General features: G+C 37.1%; 1 protein-coding gene across 2 annotated transcripts in view; it reads left to right on the top strand.

Annotated features, from left to right (window-relative positions):
* Nucleotides 1-14,992, top strand: part of LOC126249581 (uncharacterized) — a 147,251-nt gene that overhangs the window by 58,864 nt on the left and 73,395 nt on the right. For both annotated transcript variants that reach the window (XM_049951247.1, XM_049951246.1), the window contains 3 exons: nucleotides 8,247-8,384; nucleotides 12,395-12,526; nucleotides 14,043-14,180. In XM_049951247.1, the coding sequence (XP_049807204.1) occupies nucleotides 8,247-8,384; nucleotides 12,395-12,526; nucleotides 14,043-14,180 (408 nt within the window). The remainder of the gene's footprint in view (nucleotides 1-8,246; nucleotides 8,385-12,394; nucleotides 12,527-14,042; nucleotides 14,181-14,992) is intronic.

The following is a 14,992-nucleotide window of genomic DNA, read 5'->3' as shown; positions in this document are numbered from 1 at the left end:
ACTCCTTTTTTCAATAACAGGATGATTTCATTTTAACCTCTGTTTGGAAGAAGTAGATTTCAAAATGTTTGGCAATTACGTCCAGGGATGAATTGAATTTCTGATTTTCTGTGTCTGCCTCATGTGCTTCCTCCCATTGTTAAAAGTGTAAACTCTTTTTTAAGTGATTGGTAGATTCCCTATTTATTATTATAACATGTTTACGAAGCATGTGGCCATTTACACTTTTCTTTCTGGCGAGTTTACACATTGTGATTTGACGATCATGATCAGACATACCTTTTACTATGGCTTGTGTTTCCACGCCATTGTAATTCATGGGGCCCATAAACAGATTATCAATCAAGATCTATCTATGCCAGTATACTCTGCTTGAGAATGTGATCCTAGGGAGCAGGTTGAAAGTTGACAACGATTCCAGCTGTTTACAACTGTTATAGCTGAAGGAAATTTAATGTTAAAATTACCACGTAGTACATTCCGATTATTATTCCTCTAAGGTTCTGTAAGAACTAATTCTAGCTGCTGAAATCCAAGTAACTGAAAATAACCATTTCCAGGCAGTGATGACTGATTCAGCCCACACCATTATGGAGCCACCAAAAGCTTTCACAGTGCCTCATTGTCAACCTGACTCTTTGGCTTAATGTTGTCTGGGCCACACTTGAAGCCCATCATCAGCTCCCACCAACTGAAACTTAGACTCATCTGACCAAGGCACAGGTTTTGGTCATTTAGAGTCCTATTGATATGAATACAAGCCCAGCAGTGACAATGTAGATCATGTCAAGCTGTTAGCAAAGGCACTCACATGGGTTGTCCACTACCATATACCATTAATGCCAAATTTCACTGCACTGTCCTAACGGGTACAATTATCATGCATCCTAGATATATTTTTCTGGTTATTTCAGGCAGTGTTGTTTGTTTGTTAGCGTTGACAACTCAACGCAAATATCACTGTTCTTAGTCATGTTATGCAGGATGGCCACGCGGTTTGAGTTGCCTCTTCACAGTTCACGCGCCTTCCCCATCAGTGGTTCATGTCCTCTTTCGGGCATGGGTGTTGTGATGCTCTTAGCATATCTTAATTTAAGTTAGGTCAAGTACTAGTGTGTAAGTCTAGGGACAGTTGACCTCAGCAGTTTGGTCCCTTATGACCTTCCCACAAATATGCAACATTTATTAGTTATAAAGTGAAGGCCATTGACCACTGTGTGATCCGAAGTGAGAGGTAAACCCTGAAATGTGGGATTCTCAGCACAGTATTGACACTGTGGATCTTGCAATAATGAATTCCGAAACAATTTGGAAAACTAGCTCCAACTACCATTCGGCATTCAAAGTCTGTTAACTCCTGTCATGTGGGCATATTGATGTCGGACACCTTTTCACATAATCACCTGATGCAGAACTCCACTGATAAGCTTTCAAAGATTGTTCAGGGATACTTTTTTAAAATTTTAGTATAAGGGCTCATTCCCTCTGGTGGGTGATTAATGTAATTGTAATTTATTTGATTTGTTAATGCAGTCATCCTTGTGTCTGTGCAAATACCTTCAGGACAGTGAAGAAGTCTGTTATAAGCAGTAATCAAAATGTACATCACACAACTCAGACTATGCAACAACCACAAGAAGTACCATGTATTCTGTTATCGCAGCTTCATTATGCTATTTTTACATTGCATTCAGTGAATTCATAAACCAAGTGCAGATTGTCCAACTTTTCGTTGGTATGCCTAGCCTTAATACTGCTGTGTATTGTCATTAATGCACAACTAAAACTGCTGGAAAACAAAATCCTGGGTAGAATGGTGCAGTACTGAAAGCAAACTTGAGGACAATGTGGTATGGAGTGAATTACTGCTGCCAACAGCAGATACCGTGACCAAATCAAAACAAGACACACAGGTCAAACTGTCCTCATTTGCACGGTTGTCCACTATATTCAGTGCAGTAAAGATGCTGAACTAATTCAAGCAAGAAACAAAACAAAGTGCAGTTACTCTGTAGTTAGCTGCCACATACCACAGATCTCCAATACCAATATACTCGGAAGGTATCCCCGAAGAGGATACAAATGTTTGTCACTGGATATCTGGATCTGCCTGTGGGTACCTATGGTTTCGAACCACTGTTATTAGTGAGGTGGGTATCTTCCTAAAACACATTGAACCAGAGTAGGATTTTATTTAAGTGTCACTGAATTTTTTGAATCAATAACTCTATGGAATAGCACCTGAATGAAAACTTACCCCTGTATCCATTCTAGTATGGCACAGAAACTTTATGACCATGTCATTCCATGTCAGCGTACACCTCTAGTAGTTCAGATTGTGGAACAGCAGAAACAGCTATCTCTGTGTCTGTGCAAAAATGTCATCGGTAGACACAGTATGAGCACCAATGCACTGCTTGTATTGGACTTGTAGCAGTCAAGAAAACAGTGCTAGCAATTATATCTTTTGTAATGTACCAAGCTATTGCTCCTGACATTTCAGTTATAATTCATACAATAATTGTCATGCAGATCCGTCCATTGTCTGCTGAGCTCACTGTAGTGTTGTTCCTTAAGATGGACATGTTATTAAACGAGGAAGACACCAATAAAATGTGATAACTGTAATTAAAAATAAAACTGAATGTACTAGATGCAAGTCAATAATGCTTAAGCATCAACTCTTCAGTCAGTCAAATTATGACGAGGTTCAGATTCACAAGAGAAATTACTATGGCAGTATATAACAGATATGTGCAGAATCCATGTACTGGAATTGTCTAATTTGAAAAATTCATATAGACTGCTTATATCTGGTGCTAGTTATTTTTCACTACTTCCTGAACCTCATTTCTCGAGAAAGATGTGACGGAGGACAGTTTTTGAAAGTGCTCATAGTTAATAGAGTAGTGAGCAGAGGTGCAATACTCAGCCATTGCTGATTTATTCAGGCGAAGAAGTAAATACCAGCTGCCTTAGTTCATTGAATTGTTTTTGTATAGTTTGTTGGGTATGGCCTATACATAATATTTCTCACAATGACAATAATACTTGCTTTTTGCTGTATATTGTCACTAACCTTTCCCACAGAAGTTTCTGTTGTCAGAAAGGTCACTCATATTGAACTTAACCCCTTGATCCTTCCTTTTTTTCTTTTTCTTTTTTTATATTAAAAAAAGGAATCACTTCTCCCACATTGAAAAAATCACTTAACAACTGACAACATCTCTATTTGATTCTTCTTCCTGGTCTCTTGATTGCTATGGCTTGCACTGCTTTCTTAAGGATATTTGGTGAAAATCCACGCTCTTGGAATAGAGTTTTTTAGTCTTCTAGCTCATTTAGAGACTGTCAGCTTCAATTACAATATGCAACCTATGAATTTCAGTTTCAAAAGATGAACAATGTGTGTAAGGGATGGGGTTGGATTCTACAGGGAACCGAAACCCAACTGAACTGTTGTGGACTGGCACACCAGTCTTCTCAAATACAAGTTTGTTAGAAATGGTAGACAGTGGAGGCAAATAAACACTGTAAAAGAGACCAGTTTCTTAGTGTCATTTTAATGCAAAGCGCGTCTGTATCCCAATGATGTCCTGTAATTTTAAGGCATTTTTCATTTTTAATTCCTTTTAACAAATGATGTGTCTCATGACTTTCACAACATTTGTACAAAAATTATTATGCATGATTTACTGACTCAGTCTCTGATTTAGTAATATAGTGTGTAGTACTTACAAAAGTGGCATCAGTAACCACTATTTTCTTTGAATGAATCATCTTACCTTACCTACAAGGAAAATCACTATTTATGTTTATAAAATGTCATCTACATGCAAATGTAGGGCATTACTAAGCTTAAATTACTAAAACTATACAGTATAATAGCAAGAGGTAAGAGGGCACTTAACAACATTCTTTTGTGCACTATAAAAACAATTCCAATTGCAAACAGGAAAATGAAAATTAAAATCATTTAATACATTCAGAGCATCTTTAGACTTATATTTACGCCATACCATGTGTCCCTCACTGTAATTACATTTGGTTTGAGCCAGCACATAAGTATTATTGTTATTTTTTGGTTATTGGGTTGTATGTGTTTTGTTAGGTATTTGTACTGCAGAGACTGGGGGTGTGTATCTCTTTGGTGCGTGGTGGAAACAGGTTGCTAGTTGTCAGGAAGGCCTTCTACTCTCCAACCATGATATTGTGGTGATGTGGTTACGCATTGGGTGGTTCTCTATCACTTAGTCAAAAAAAATGAAGTTTCTTATTAACACTTGTTTGTTGTTGTGGTCTTCAGTCCTGAGACTGGTTTGATGCAGCTCTCCATGCTAATCTATCCTGTGCAAGCTGCTTCATCTCCCAGTACCTACTGCAATCTACATCCTTCTGAATCTGCTTAGTGTATTCATCTCTTGGTCTCCCTCTACGATTTTTACCCTCCACACTGCCCTCCAATGCTAAATTTGTGATCCATTGATGCCTCAGGACATGTCCTACCAACTGATCCCTTCTTCTAGTCAAGTTGTGCCACAAACTTCTCTTCTCCCCAATCCTATTCAATACCTCCTCATTAGTTACGTGATCTACCCACCTAATCTTCACATTTCGAAAGCTTCTATTCTCTTCTAGTCCAAACTATTTATTGTCCATGTTTCACTTCCATACATGGCTACACTCCATACAAATACTTTCAGAAACGACTTCCTGACACTTAAATCTATACTCAATGTTAACAAATTTCTCTTCTTCAGAAACGCTTTCCTTGCCATTGCCAGTCTACATTTTATATCCTCTCTACTTCGACCATCATCAGTTATTTTGGTCCCCAAATAGCAGAACTCATCTACTACTTCAAGCATCTCATTTCCTAATCTAATTCCCACAGCATCACCTGATTTAATTCGACTACATTCCATTATCCTCGTTTTGCTTTTGTTGATGTTCATCTTATATCCTCCTTTCAAGACACTGTCCATTCCGTTCAACTACTCTTCCAAGTCCTTTGCTGTCTCAGACAGAATTACAATGTCATCAGCGAACCTTAAAGTTTTTATTTCTTCTCCATGGATTTTAATACCTACTCTGAATTTTTCTTTTGTCTCCTTTACTGCTTGCTCAATATACAGATTGAATAACATCGGGGAGAGGCTACAACCCTGTCTCACTCCCTTCCCAACCACTGCTTCCCTTTCAGATCCCTCAACTCTTATTACTGCCATCTGGTTTCTGTACAAATTGTAAACAGCCTTTCGCTCCCTGTATTTTACCCCTGCCACCTTTAGGATTTGAAACAGAGTATTCCAGTCAACATTGTCAAAAGCTTTCTCTAAGTCTACAAATGCTAGAAACGTAGGTTTGCCTTTCCATGTGGCAAAATAAATGAGTTGGGGTGATACTAAGTGGTGATCAGGACCCCCAAGTTGCAGGCTGGTCACAGTATAGCATGCTTAGCTCAATAGGAGGCCTTATGTCATGGCTGGCATGCAGTTTCACCCCTGCTGTAGCAGTGAACGGATCATACTACGTGTGTTGCTCTTGCCCTAGGCAGGGTAATATGTGTGGGTGGAGATTACTGTGATGAATTTTTCCTACACAGGTGATCAATCAGTGACAGAGTGTGCCTGCTTGGTGCCTCAAACAGCAGCACAATATGCTGACTCAAGGTATGGAACAGTAGGAGAGATTTCCCACACAGAGCACGAAAGAGCAGCAGAGTTTGCCAGGACAGGTCATGGCAGCTATCTAGGCAAGACATGGAACACAAAACCCCAAAGCAGGCATGTGATAAGTGGTGGAGATTACCAAGTAGGGCGCCACCAGTTGGAATGTGCCAAGTCAGCAGCATTCACACTTTTGGCAGACAGCAAACCCACATGTAGTGATGATAGTAGCTGGGAGTAGCAGTGCAATAACACATTTCTTTATTATATCTTTCATCATTATTTCCTTGGAGCTGCTTCATGATGCTGATTGATGCTGTCTGTCTGAATTGGGTAATGTTTATATGAATTCAGACTGTCATTGTTTCTGGAATGGCAGCTCTGATCTTCCTTAATAGTGTAGCAGTTTCACTGTTCTGGAGCCTTGGGCAGTAACATCTGTAGTGTCTGCACAGTCTGAAAATGGCCTCTTATGCAAGATTCTTACTTGGCCCTGTTACTGAGTTGCCTTCCATTACCCTGGTTGAGGCATCTTCTGTTAAGCCAGTCACAGTGTCTTTCTTCTAGACCAGATGGAGCCATAACACAAAAATTGATGCCTTTTGCTTCACAGGAATCATAAGGCTCATGAGTGTCATAAGTAATTTAGGTCAGAGAGCCTGAAAACGTCTGCCATGCTTCAAATTGGATGCAGCCTGTTTCGCATACGTTGTTTTATTATAATCTCTGTATATAAATATATAATTAGTTTGGGAAGAGCATAAAAGTACACTAATTCAACATAATTCATGTTTTCTTTTGTTGGTATTTGAAGTGTTGGGCCCTATGTATCACTAAAGTCTCATCTCTGCATACACACAGAATATGTGCCATCTGGTACTGCTAATTCTTTTTATTATGAGAGATGTGTGCACTTTCCAGTTTACTCTTCCTGTCCTAGTTGTTGAATCTGTTGATAACATCATATATTTTTAACCTTATCCAGCACTCCACATCTCTCTCTGTCTCTGTCTCTCTCTTTCTCTCTCCCTCTCTGTGTCTGTCTTTCTCTCTATCTTCATGCAATTTTCATTTGATGACTCTTTGTAAGAGGCAAATTTTTTCACTGTATGTCCCATTGGTGATGTTTTCCTCATTACCTGTATTTCCACTAGTTTCTTTTCACCCTGCTGTTCTTGTAAGTAATTCTTCATTCCTTATTCTGCCAGTCCCATCCACATTAAAGTTTTCTCACAAAGAGCATATCAAAGTTTTCCTAGCAGTTTACTTTCTACTTTATGGCTGTCAGCTATTCACTGTGGTATATCCTGGACAAAGCTCTTGGGGAATCTCTTTCTTAGTCCTTCTAGTATCTAGTTTATTAAATTTGTTCCTCTCAAGAAACCTTCCATCTTTTGAAAACTCTTTGACTTCTAGATCCCAGCCACCTTAATTTGTAGTTCTTCCCCTGATTTTGTCAAGACTAATTCTTCATATATGTACATAACTGTATTTATCATTTATCCTCCTATTAATATGCCTCTTGGTTTTGTAAATGGTTTATTCAATAGTTACTCAGTACAAATATTGAAAAGTGTTAGTGACAAAAGACATTTTTACCTAACACAACTTTTCTAACACTCAGTTGTTTTGTCATTGCTACTTTTTGTCTTTTGTACAACTAACATACAAATTTTCTTTCCCTTAAGCCCGCATTCACGACCTAGATCCTCAGGAGAACACTTGATTGAATTCTCTGAAATGCATTTTCCTAGATAAAATACTGAAGTTTTGCTGTACTGTTTCGTTTACTACATTTTCTTTGGCTCTGGCTTCTCTCAGAAATCTCTTATTGGTTCTAGAATTGTTACTAGATATAAAAATCCTCTTCACTTTCCTCCAGTTCTTACTAAAACATAAAGTTATATTTCGCGTAGTTAGCAGGTAAGGAAATTCGTAACTAAAAAATGTCTTCACACTAAATGTAAGTGACTTACAAAACCTTGTAACAGTGTGACTAATGTTAATGACACACCAGCACAGCAAGCAATAGAGATTTACCCTTGATAAAGATCTTTAAGTCCCCACATTACTTTAAATTAAAAAAATACCACAGTTATCATAGAATTATCAGTGACTCAAAACAATTTAAGATATATTGTAATACAAGTGGAAAAGAGTAATCAGTATTATTACTTAGCTAATAAGTGCAGAAAGAAATCCTTAAAAATAAAAATGTTTTGGGAGCTGAAATATGTTACTCACATCTGAACATGGTTTTATGATTAATCACACTGAATAAAAATTAACTGCTCTCTTGTATACAGCCATTTGACAAGACTAGAACTGAGGAAGGCTTCACAACTTATGGTAATTAGTGGGTAAAGTTTGCTATATATTCTAGCGTCAGAGGATGGTAACACAACCGTCCTGAGGATGCATTGAGGTCAACCAAACAATCATGTGAGCAGAGATCATTACATTAACCATGCAACAAGCTTACTTGATCTGCACTGGTGTAATATAATAGTGACAGAATACTGATATTCAGTTGGATACAATCATTGTCATATTTCTCCATCTACTTCATGCTTCTAGGTTTCCACGACATGAAGCAATGAGAGGAATTATGTTGACCAGCAGAGAAGGAACCTGCCCCATGACTGCAACCAGCATCAAAACGAAACCAACTAGCAAGCCTTCAACTGAATACATGACAAAACTAAATAGAGGAGAGTAAGTCTTTACTTGGCGCTGTACAAAACTAAAGCTAGTTATTGAACATTATGTGTGCTTCCTACTGAATTAGAGTAATATTGACATATCATGATTGAAGTCTCTTTAAATATGAAATTATTTGTGTTAAATAATATCAGTAGCTGAGAAATCTTCTTTCACAAATATATGTTGGCACAATAAACTGGGAATAAGTAGAAATTTCACCAGAAAGATACAAGAAAAAATTCGTTTTTATAAACATTGTCAACCTAATTCATTAACAGAAACCACCAGCAGTTTTCTTTGAAAAATGAAATGTGAGGAGTTCATGCATCTCTTCTAAAGTAGAAATAAATGTTTGTCTGCCTCCAAAACTAATTTTTTCAGTATGTCTGATATGTGGAGAACTTGTGTTAGATTCCCAGTATTGCCTGGAATTCTAGCTAGGTGATACTGCTGGAACATAGTATATCCAGTTTTGTAATGCCATTTGGGGATCTATTTGAGTGAGAAGTAGTAGCTCCCAGGTCTGGGAAGGTTTAAAAGCCTGAAAGAATGGTATGCTGATACCATGCCCCTCTGTACTACATCTGAATGACACCATTGGCATTGGATGACTTGGCAGTCAGTTGGTACTAAATGACCAGACACGGCCAGTAGACATAGTTTTAGATTTAGAAAGAAATACTTTCAAGGCATTTTAAACCCATGTAGAACATTTCAGAAATAAGTGTTCTAGGCATTCTGGAGCTTTTCATCATCAATATCTCATATGTAGATTTGGAGCAATGAGTGTTGAGGAAGTGTGCTTTCCCTAAGCTCCATGCACGTTTTTGCTATGTTTCTGTTGAATGACAACACCCCAATGGTATAACTTTAATCGCTGTCACCCAGTAAGATATTGTTATAGTGACATGGATGTTATTGCTGTATAATGATCCCAACTGCTTACCACAATGTGGTAAGTTGAAATTAAACAGTGAATAAAATTACTTTTCATCTTTTTGCAGAAAAAAAGATTGTGGGACCTAGAACTAAATAAGGATAGCAACTTCAAACATACTTTATTAAAATAGAGAAGTCAATGTAATACATAAAGGCACTAGGATCGTGAGATGCTTTGAGTGAGTTGTCACAGTAAAGTGCCTGAGGTAGTAGGATTTTATGAGCTCTAGTGTTCTATGTTGGTAGTCTGAACTCATACACGTGTTGTATAAGCTGCCGATAGTGTAGAGTTGCTGGTCCATGGGTAATAATGTGGGCAGGGTGGCTGCAGTAAGCAGTTGAATTTGGGTAAATGGTTGGTACTCAGTGGATGATTGACAGCTGTCAGCCATTCTCCAAACTGGGAGTATAAGAAGGAAAAATTAAAAATAGCATAAGATGTAGTGTAATGTAACTATGCTGGGAGCAGAAAAGAAAAAGCTGTACTAAAGTAACTGGAACAGAACAGAGTGAGACCTCATGACAATAAGTCATTGACAGCAAAGTCAAAACTTGATCAGGACTGGAGTCAGACTGAGAAATCAGTAAGAGTGTATGAAGATCTACTGCAAATTTCTGATAGTAAAAGGTAAATATCTGAATATTTATCATGGCAGGTTGAATGAAAGTTCAACTTGTACACAATGTGTGTATTAAAATTCATAGGGTAGCACCATTGTGTACAAACTTGACACCATCAGGCCCCACCAACAGCAGATTGCTTGCTCCTTGCTCTCAGACACTCCTCCTGCACCCACTGCTTGATGTCGTGTACATCAGCCACAGATGCTGCATTCACTATTTAATAACAGTATAACATACCTGTATGACCAAATTTTTTTTACTTTTTACTGCATGTAAGTGGTCTGCCACTAGGAAGAAAAACCAAAATAAAAATTTTCAATCTATTCACTGGAAAGAAAATGACGCTTACAGTAATAATAATGAGAACAGTAATAATGATAATAATAATGAAATGGTGAAGATGTCCAGCTACTAAACCATCATAGCTACAATATTAGTTAAAAACTAAAATAGCTTTTTAAATATTTACTGTTTAATTATAAAAGTTGTATGTCACCTGGTTAATATTCACTGGCAACTAGCAGTTTTATTCTATGGCCTCCCTTGGTATGAAATCCAACAATCCAAACATTTAAAGATTCTAATAAATAAAAATGTACCTAAAATCAATCTTCAACAAAAAATTAGATTAGTTATACAGAATACTAAAAGATATTTACCCTGTTCCATCGCATTTATGCGTCTATAGCTCTGAGTATTGACCCATTATGTGCCACTCTTCAGCTATAATAATAATGATACCATGGATAGGAGTTCCACCCCAACGAAATAAATTTTTCACTGAAATGTTCATTTTTATAAAGGAAAACCATAAGAGGGGTATGAATATCAGTCATAAAATACTCATCGCAGATATAAGAAATGGAGAATATAGATCGCTACTCACTGTAAAGATCACTCATTGAATGCAGGCAGGTGCAACAAAAAGACACTTAAACATTCACTTTTGACCAGAGCCTTCATCAGAAAAGGAAAAACAGACACACACATACGCATTCATTCACAAAAGCAAGCACACTTCATGCACATATGACTGCTATCTTGAGCATCTCGATGAAAGCAGCTGAAGGTGGCAATTGTATGTGTATGAGGTTTGCTCACTTGTGTGAATGAATGTGTGTGTGTGTGTGTGTGTGTGTGTTTATCATTTCCTGATGAAGGCTTCCACTGAAAGGTAATATGTCATTTTGTTGTCTGTAACTCAATGTGTTAGGTTTACAGTGAGTAGCAATATATCATTTCCTTATATCATCAAAATTTGAACCTGGAGTTTCCATTGCTTGATTTCATTACAGGAAAAGATGTGTCTGTCAATAATTTCACTGCACATTTTCAGTGAGCACTTTAGCCACACTCACTTCAATTGTTCTTCAGTTCTTGAATGTACTTTCATAATGGTCTGTTGTCTGTTTTCTTGCTACACTGCAGTAGAACTGAACCTCCTGGTAGTACTTCAGTGCTGTGGCTCAGTACAACTTCACTTCATAGGATATGCAAATCATGCTAAATTAGCATCCAGTCTGCAATCCAGCATTAAGATATAATTGTTATTGAAACAAGCACTTGCAAATAAAAATAATGTATTCATTAGTAGAGCTAGAGCTATTTGGGTGATGAGTCACCATTTCCTCATACCACTTTACACGTTACCTATTCTGCATGGTAGCAAACAAATTGTACATCTACATGATTCATAAAGATAATGCCAACCACATCTCCTCAGTCATCTCATTGAAAGTTTACATTTTATTCTCACTTACCATTCATCAACACAGAACACACAAACAGCCATCACTAAATAGTCATGAAAAACGCTTAATGATACCCCTTATATTTCTGGAGTACACATTATCAATTGCAGCAAAATAATATAAATCAAAAAATCAGGCACACACACACACACACACACACACACACACACACACACACACACACACACACACACATGCACTTGCACATGTACACAAATTAATCATATTGGTGTATCATGGTACAATAAAAGAAGTCATACAGTCACAGCTTAGGGGAGATGTTGTAACTGTATGCACATTTATGTTTCATATGGTAAGTTATCTGAATCAAGTTATGTATAAATCAAAACATATTGTATGATAGCATCCAGCTGAATGAGGCTGTGCAACTTTATTCTCACATTTGGTGATATGAACTAAGCTCTGTCCAGTCATCCTGATTTCAGTAAACCTAGGTTCTCCTAAATGTCTTCAGGCAAATACAAGGATGGTTCCTTTACTAAGGCCACAGCTGATCATCTTTCCCACCCTCATAAAACATATTTATATATTCTGTGTGTTTGTGTGTTTTGACGAACTGATTTTTGTTTTATAAACTTAACAGTTCAGGTGTCGTGAAATGATCCCTGGATGAATAAATATAAATAAATAATTAAATAAATATGGACAGTTGAGACACAGTGGTTTCAGGCCAATGTATGTTTCTAGCATTCTGGCCCTTCGACCATACAATGAGAGACAAGCAGCTGCTGTACAAGATGTACCTGTTGTGGGGGGCCACTACAGAAAAGCGATGACAAGGGAGGTATCTGCATCGTTTCAGACACAATCTCCAGCACAGTAAGTCATTTATCAGCCTTTTATATTAGTAAGTAAGCCCTTTTACCGGTTCTTCAAATATTAAATATGTTGGCATAGAACCTGAGGAACATAACCACAGAAAGAAAGGTAGTTTATAGTTATCATTACCGCAGTTGAAAGGCAGTAAAAATCGAAGCACAGACAATAATTGTATGTAGATGGGGAAGAAGTTATCACTGGAATAATCATTTAGAGACACTATGTAACACATGAAACTAGATCTCTGTTGCAGGGTTTCAACTTTATTTCAGGAAACATCATATTAGTGTAGAGTTCTATGGTATTAGTGTTGTAATTAATTCAGTTATCTGTTGGGAGTAATATTAAATTAGATAAATATTTATCAATGATACTGAAAGACTTTTATTAAAACTTAGCTTGTCTTAATAACAAAATAGCACACTATGTTTCACCAATTTTCATAACCAAACAGTCTTCACCCCTGTATATTGGAAAATGGCCTGTGTTTAAACCTATGGTAATAGCTAGTATAAAATTAAGAATTAAAGGAAGTTACCTAAAGACAGGAGTTACTGGTATAGAAAGAGTAGATTTCATAAAATTAGAGAAGGGATCACATGCTCACACTTTCAGAAGAAAATGAAATTTAGAGGTTACTTCCATGCCAATTTTAGATACTCCATTGAATTCTCTGAAATGCCTTTTCCTAGTTAAAATACTGAAGTTTCGCTGTACTGTTTCTTTCACAACATTTTCTTTGTCACTGTGTTCTCTCAGAAATCTCTTATTGCTAGCAGAATTGCTACTAGAGATAAAAATCCTCATCACTTCCCCCCCAGTTCATACTAAAAAATTGAGCTATACTTCCAGTAGATAGCAGATAAAGAAATTTGTAACTAAAAAATGACTTCACACCTAATATAAGAGAGTTACAAAACCTTTTAACTGTGTGACTAAAGGCAATGACACACTAGCTCAGCAAGCAATATAGATTTACCCTTGATAAAGATCTTTAAGTTCCCACATTACTTTAAATTTAAAAAAATCACAATAATCATAGAATTACTAGTGACTCAAAACAATTTCATGGATATTGAAATACAAGTGGAAAAGAATAATCAGTATAATTACATAGCAGATAAGAGTGGCAGTAAATCCTTAAAAATAAGAATGTTTTATGTAGTTGAAATAGTTTCCTCACATGTGAACATGATTTTATGATTAATCCCACTGAATAAAATATAACTGCACTCTTATATGCAGCTAGTTGACAAGACTAGATCAGAGGAAGGCTTCACAGCTTATGGTAATTAGTGGGTAAAGGTTTTCATATATTTTAGCATCAGTGGATGGTAACACAACCATCCTGAGGATGCAAGGAGGCAAACCAAAGAACCATGTGAGCCGAAATCATTACATTAACCATACAACAAGCTTACTTGCTCTGCACTGCTGTAATATAAGAGTGACAGAATACTGATATTCAGGGGGATACGAGCTTTGTCAGATTCCTCTGACTACTTCATGCTTCTAGGTTTCCTCAACATGAAGCAATGGGAGGAATTATTTTGACTAACAGACAAGCAGCCTGCCCCATGACTACATCCAGCATCAATATGAAACCACGTAGCAGGCCTTCAGTTGAATACATGACGAAACAAGAGAGAGGAGAGTAAGTCTTTACTCAGTGCTGTGCAAAGCTAAAGCTAGTTATTGAGCATTATGTGTGTTTTCTACTGGATTAGAGTAATGTCATCACATCATGATTGAAGTCTCTGTTATGATCTTAAATCTGAAATAGTTTTGGTTAAGTAATATCAGTAGCCTAGAAATCTTCTTTCACATATGTCTGTTGACACAATAAATGGGGAATAGTTAGATATTGCTCCATAAAGACACAAGAAATAATTCATGTTTATAAACATTGTCAACCTAATTGATTAACAGAAACCATCAGCAGTTCCCTTTGAAAAATGAAATGTGTTCAGCTAATGAATCTCCTCTAAAGTAGAATTAAATATTTGTCTGGCTCCAAAGCTAATCTTTCAGTATGTCTGATATGTGGAGACCTTGTGTTAGATTCCCAGTACTGCCTGGACTTTTAGCTAGGTGAGACTGCTGGAACATAGTGTATCCAGTTTTCTAATGCCATTCAGGGATCTATTTGAATGTGAAGTAATAGCTCTGAGGTCTGGGAAGGTTTAAGAATGTGGAAGAATGATACACTGATTCCATGCCCCTCTGTACTGCATCTGAATGAAACCACTGACAGGTGATGACTTGGCAGCCAGTCAGCACTAAATGACCTGACACAGCCAGCATATGTAGCTTTAGCGTTAGAAAGAAATACTTCCAAGGCACTTTAACACCATGTAGAACTTTTCAGAAATCAGTGTTCCTAACCATTCTGGAGGTTCTCATCATCATAATTTCATATGTAGGTTTGGAGCAATGTGTGTAGAGCAAGTGTGAATTCCCTAAACT

This window comes from Schistocerca nitens, chromosome 3, assembly GCF_023898315.1.
Source record: "Schistocerca nitens isolate TAMUIC-IGC-003100 chromosome 3, iqSchNite1.1, whole genome shotgun sequence".
NCBI classification, from domain to species: domain Eukaryota; kingdom Metazoa; phylum Arthropoda; class Insecta; order Orthoptera; family Acrididae; genus Schistocerca; species Schistocerca nitens.
The sequence above is the reverse complement of the archived record's forward strand: the minus strand, read 5'-3'. Positions and strand labels throughout refer to the sequence as shown.